Source organism: Mus caroli, chromosome 17, assembly GCF_900094665.2.
Source record: "Mus caroli chromosome 17, CAROLI_EIJ_v1.1, whole genome shotgun sequence".
NCBI lineage: Eukaryota > Metazoa > Chordata > Mammalia > Rodentia > Muridae > Mus > Mus caroli.
The window spans coordinates 69,249,088-69,255,269 of NC_034586.1; the positions used below are offsets into that span (position 1 = coordinate 69,249,088).

Here is a 6,182-nt window from a genome sequence, read left to right on the forward strand (position 1 = left end):
GGAGTGGGTGGGTAGGGGATGGGGGTGGGTGGGTATGGGGGACTTTTGGTATAGCATTGGAAATGTAAACTAGGAAAATACCTAATAAAAAAAATTACAAAAAAAAAAAGGAGTGAAAAGGAAATTCAATATAGTTGGGTAAAATGGACTTGTTGATTTGTAACCACTAGCAACCATCAAGTGTTCATCAGGAAGTACTGATGCTTAAATATTACATCTTGATGCAGAGTACCCTTCTAGTTTCAATGTGATTCATAGATTATCAAGTACTATTTACAGCAGTAACAGAATTCCAGAGGGTGTGCTGGTGAATTCTGATTATCAGCTTGATTAGAGTAAGACACACCTATGGGATTAGTGGGGCACAGTTTTGGGTGTGTCTGTGAGGGTATTTCTAGAGAGACTGAGGTGGTGAGACATGTTCTGAATGTGTTGAGGGGGACTACCCCAGGAATTGGGTCCCATCATGAACAGAAAGGATGGGGGAAGAAGAAGAAAGCCAGTTGAGTATGAAAGCTCTTCTTTCTCTGCTTCCTGATTGTGGATGCAAAGCGCCGGCCACCTTGCTGCCATACTTTCCCTGTTCCATATATGGTGTCCTTTCAAACTATGAGCAGAAATGAACCTTCCCTTCTGTAAGTCACTGCTGTCACGCATTTTGTCATAGGAACAAGTAAGTAACAAAGAGGGTTTTGATCACAGGAGAAGTAGAATCAATAATTCTTCATTGCATGAAGAACCAACAGTGATAACTGAAGAAGGGAGACTTTGGGTCGATCAAAAGAAGTATCTTCAAGGATCTCAAGTTCTGGCATGTCTAGTCTGTCTGTCTCCCTCTTTCTGCCTCTCTTCCTCTTTGTCTATCTCTCTGTCTCTCTGTTTCTGTCTGTATCTTTCTCTTTCTGTCTCTCTCTGTGTCTCTTTCTTTCTCTCTCTTCTCTGCAGAGGCCCAGGGAGTAAAGTTTCTATGGAGGGATGGATGGAAATCTCCAGTGCACAAGATGCTTGTATCTACATAAGGAATACATAGCACTCGAAGATTCCCAGACAGCAGGAGCACAAACTCGCAAGCTCTTCAGGATTCTAGAACACTCAGCCAGAATTTCTGCTATGGCAGGATTGGGCAATGTGACTGTAGATGTTCTGTAACCCTGGTGTATTCCATAAAGGTCAAAGAGGGAATGGCAACCACAAGCTAGACGTATACATGCCAACAACTATCTATATCCACCACCGCCTAAAGCCAGCAAGGCAGTGGTAGAGCTTGGCGGCTGGCTCTCCTTTCCCCCAAGGTCAACCGTCTACGTTGCTCCACGGTATTCTATTTTCACCATTTCTAGTCTCTGTCTGGAATGAGTCATCACCGGGAACATTAATTAAATGTTGTAAATTTCGCTTTCACGACTTTCGGGCTGCTTTCTTCATGAACGTGTCTGGACAAAATCTGAGCATTTGGGGCCTCGGCTCCCGAAGATACACTTTCTGAAGCCTCAGAGAGGGTGTTTCTAGGAGTCTCAAGTGTCCTTCTTACAGAAAGTGGGGGAAAAGTTCACAGGGAGGAGAAAGGACTCTAATGCTGCCATGTCTTACCTGGTCCAGGGCCCTCTGCTGGGTTTCTCCCCTCAGCTGTACATGACCAGGTTCATCCACTGAGAAATAAAATCATTAGAACAAATAGTCTCTCTTCCTTTCCCCTCCTTCCTCTCTGGTATGTGAGTCTTTGTATGTGTAGATGCATGTGTATATACAACATGTGAGTTTGGGGGGCAAAAGTTGACACCAGGAGTCTCCATTGAACCTAGAGTTTTCCGATTGGGCTAGGCTAGTTGGCCATCACATTTCAGGGATCCTCCCGTCCTCTGCCTTTCTGGGGCTCTGGGATTAGAGGCATGTGCCACCATGCCTGGGTTCTTGTGTGGGTGCTATGGATCTATTCTCAGGTCCTCGGCTTTGTATGTTTAGTTCTTTCCTGACTGAGCCCCAGCCCAGTGGAACCAATTCTTAATGCCAGTTCCTTTAATATGGAACAGGGTAGACATATACCATCTCCCTCAGAGGATCTCAGTTCAGCATCAATTCCTTTTTCCAGCTAATTCTACCCTCAGCATTCCGTCACAACACATCACCCCCCCCTGCTTTCTAGGTAACTCCTCTACAATCCTGCACTCTACCAGCTGAGCAATTGAAGGCTACCTATCATTTTCTAAATAGCCCAGCAGAGAGAGGTGTATGTGAGTTGATCAGCCGGCTGGTTAGGTGGCTCTAAAATTCAGGCTTAATGTACAGTGAGCTTGGTGGATTGTTCTTTACTTCCCTTTTGGATTTATGACTCCCACATAATCCTCTGCTTTATTAAGCTATTGGAAAAAAATAAAATCTCTCTGCCAGGATCCTAAAGCAGCCTGGCAGCCTGCAATATATAAAGGCAGTAATTGGAGGCAGCTTCCCCTCCCCAGCCTGGCTGGCCTTTGATGGACTGTTCAATACCCCAGGGAGAAAAATGCCCCTTGGAACTGAATCGGGAGAATGTTGCCTGGGGCTGTGCCTGGTCCTGGGAAGGGAGGTGCCTCACCTCTGTTTCTGTCAGGTAGATGCCTTTGCCATCCTTGGAGAGGTTGCGAAATGCCTCTAGGGGAGACAAAGAAAGGTTTTGATTGGCTTAGAGGACATCAGTTCTAGGTGTGCCCAGTCTGTGCCTTCCTCTCTTCTCCTCACTGTTTCTTCAGTTTCCTTTCGGGGGCAGGGAGTGGGGGTGGGGGTGAGGTGGGGGGCAGCTCAGGATTCTCCCAAAACAAATTCATGTCTTTCCCTTTCCAGATATCACATACCTTGCTTCTTTTTTCTTTGCCTTGTGTGTTGGGGGATATTTTTTTAAATGGACACAGGATCTCCCTAATCTATTTCAGAACTCAGGTTTCTATTGCAACTTCTCAGGGCTGTATTCTATCTTCACTTGGAGTCTTGGACTTTTTAGATGTGACCCATGGCTATTGAGATATCAGGGTTCAGGGGTGTTTATAAAATTTTATTTTATAAAAAGCTATTCTGCTTAAATATGTGGACACCTCTGGCCTCCAACTTTGGATTTTTCTAGCTGGAAGAAAGACCTTCTGCCCACATGTATTCACTTGTATAAAATTCTTTCAGTAGAGACTCAAATCCTCCATTGCATAACTAAAGAGTAGATTTAGTTCTAAGCATAACCTGGAGAGGGTGATTTAAATTAACCTTGTTCCTGAGACAGAGCCTGAATAGGGTGAGGAGACAAAAAGAGAGTTGGGATATAGGGACAGAAAAGAGTGCAGAAAGGAAGACAGGGACACAGTTAACAGTACTGTCACTGGTGGTTATCAGAGTCTGGTACTCTCTGGAATTTCTAGGTCCTTGTGTCTGAGGATTAAAAACAACACAACAAAAAAGGACAGACATGTGGATCAGAGCAGAGGCAGAGACAGTTTATTGAGAAAGAATATACAACTGTGATGATAGTCAGAGCTCATTGTCAATGTTACCGAGTCTAGAGTCACCAGAAGAAATGGCCGTATGGACATGCCTATGGAGGAGTATCTTGATTGTATTAATTGTGGTAGGAAGACCACCGTGGGCGGCACTGTCCCCTGGCTGGGATCCTGAACTGTGTAAGTAGAGACAGGGAGCTAAAGAGCAACATGCATTTACTGCTTTCTTCCTAGTTGTAGATGTGACACAACCAGTTGTTTCAAACTCTGGCTACCTTGATCTCCCTGACTGTAAACTATTCAGTCAGAACAAACCTCTTTTCCCATAAGTTGCCTAGGTCAGTGTCTTTTATCATAGTAACAGTAAAGTAAGCCAACTTTAGAGTAGGTCAGAACTTGGAGGAAGGTTAGGAGCTCAATGCTGGGTACTAGAAAGATAGCATACCTTTCTCTGTCCTCTCTATACCACCAATTACCTCATACATTTGCATAATACTATGGTTTTTCCCCCTTTTTGAGATTGTACTATATATTATATGCTGGCTTTGTTTGGGGAGGTTTCCAGTCTTCTTCTTGGTTGACTGGTTTCTTTCATACATGAATCTCACAGCAGTTTATGTAAGGCTTATGCAGACCTCACCACTCTGCCCTATTCCTTGCCACACCACTACTTGAAGTCTCAGTGCCTTGGCCCTCTTAGATCACGAGAGTCTCAGGCAGGTCACCAGCCTGGTTTCTTCACCCAGGTACTTGGGCATCAGTGATTTCCTAGACCGTCTACTGAGTTCATTGGTCACCGGAAAGGTCTGTAGAATGCCCCCAGGGTCACTTACTTGCCATGGTTTCCAGCCGTATCAGGAAGCAGACAAGAGTGGGGAAGCTGACCCGGCCAGAGCTATCGCTGTACCTGAGTGCCATGAGACTCAGCAGCTCGCTGCTGATGAAAATTCCTACAAGGAAGTCTGAGATGGGAAGATAAGTTGGTGAGCTGAGAGGAGACTGGAGATGGGGTGGTCCTCTGCCTCGTGACACCCAAGAAACCTACTAAGATGGTCCAGCAGCCATCTATCTTATCCCCCACTCAAGTCCAGTATGTCAGCCAGGCCCACCTCACTCAGGGTCTCTCCTTTTCCTTTTGAGTGTTGGCTACTGTGCCCTACCATCACAAGCCTGCAGATCGGTCAGAGACCAACTCAAGAGACTCAAAGCACTGACTACTCCTCTGAAAACACATTTGTCTTTTCCAATAATTAGTAATCCTCGTGTAGCATAGAGGTGCCAGGACACCTAAGGGCTTTGGTTCAGTCCTGCCTCTGCCAGTTTTTTTTTCCTGGTGATTGTATTAAAGTATATTCCAACTAGATGTCATGACTCTCTATACATCCTGTGTATGGGTCTTCTATTTTGGCAAGTCTTCGTGTAAGAGGGAGATTCAGTTCTAATGGGCCCATGCAAGGAAAGACTGGGGCACAGAAGGGAGATCACAACTCAGAACTTTGCCTCATCTGGGAAGATGATAGGCATCTTGCCCTGTTTCTTTGACTTTGTCGTTTGCATCTTTAGTTATAAGCTCCAGGCAGGCACCAACCACACAGGTGACAAGTGCAGAATGGCCAGCAGTTGTTGCTCTGGTGAGCAGACAGACACTTGGAGGATGATCTACCTATGCAGGGATGAGCTTGGTGGCCTGTGAGCCTCATGCAGCTCACATTGGAATTTTGTAGTAGAGCTGATAAAACAGGAGCCAATCTGCCTTCAGGTTGGGCCTGAGTCTTCCTGATAGCCACCTGCCCTGCTTCTGAAAGCTTCTGAGATGAACTGGAAGTGGTCTTTACTTCACTCCCTTGTTTTGTTCTGTGGTCATTAAGGCTCCTTTGATGATGTCATCTTTAACTGGTGCTTCAGTGGTTCTCCAAGTGTGGCCTCATGTGTCAGCCACAGATACTATGCCTTAGAACTTGCTGGAAATGTACCTTCTTCAGTCCCCCCCCCCCAAGACCTCCTGAATCTGAAATGTGGAGATAGCTCAACCTTTCTAGTTCTAGCAAGCCACACAGGGCACTGTAGGGCATCTCAGCTCTGAGCATCTTAGCCTTCTGCTACACTGTAGACCCATGATGCTGGGGTACAGCTGCTGACAATCAAAATTAAGGGGAAGAGCTATGCTCAAACCGAGAACGGCGTCTTGTATCTCTACCACTTTCCATGTCAGGGGCGCAGGAAGAACTATTACAGAGGCACTATCTCCATAGTTAACCTGGGGGAACATGATTCTATGGCTTATTAGGGAAGGGGGCCGTTTCCTTCCGTAACCTTTATGGGGTACATCTTCCCCACGGGTAAGTGGAGGTAATGATTCCTGCCCTTCCCAGTTCTCAGCCAAGTGGAGACAGTGAAAGAAGATGAAGTGAAAACAGTTCTTGGTCAACTATGAAGCACTTATGCACCCTAAGATATTGTTATCATTATTCCAGGACAGAAAGCTTGTGCCTACTTGAATCCAGCACATGCCATTTGGTTTAATTTAGCCTTGGACCTTCTGTAAGAGAGAGAAGAAAGATCCCCAGCCTGTCGCTTTATGGGTATTTAACCCTGAAAACCTAGGCAGTGAGCTGGAAGCTTCTGCAAGATGAGCTCCCTCCATTCCTTGTAGGTTATCAGTCTTGTACATCCTCTCCCCCTCCCTCTCCCTCTCTCCCTCCCTCTCCCTCTCCTCCCTCTCCC

General features: G+C 45.8%; 1 protein-coding gene across 1 annotated transcript in view; it reads right to left on the bottom strand.

The window, feature by feature from the left end:
• Window positions 1-6,182, bottom strand: part of Capn13 (calpain 13) — an 88,744-nt gene that overhangs the window by 7,258 nt on the left and 75,304 nt on the right. Inside the window, exons 19-21 of the mRNA XM_021150095.2 lie at window positions 4,292-4,420; window positions 2,573-2,628; window positions 1,591-1,649 (exon numbers count right to left, since the gene is read on the bottom strand). Coding sequence (XP_021005754.1) covers window positions 1,623-1,649; window positions 2,573-2,628; window positions 4,292-4,420 — 212 coding nt within the window. The 3' untranslated portion in view covers window positions 1,591-1,622. The remainder of the gene's footprint in view (window positions 1-1,590; window positions 1,650-2,572; window positions 2,629-4,291; window positions 4,421-6,182) is intronic.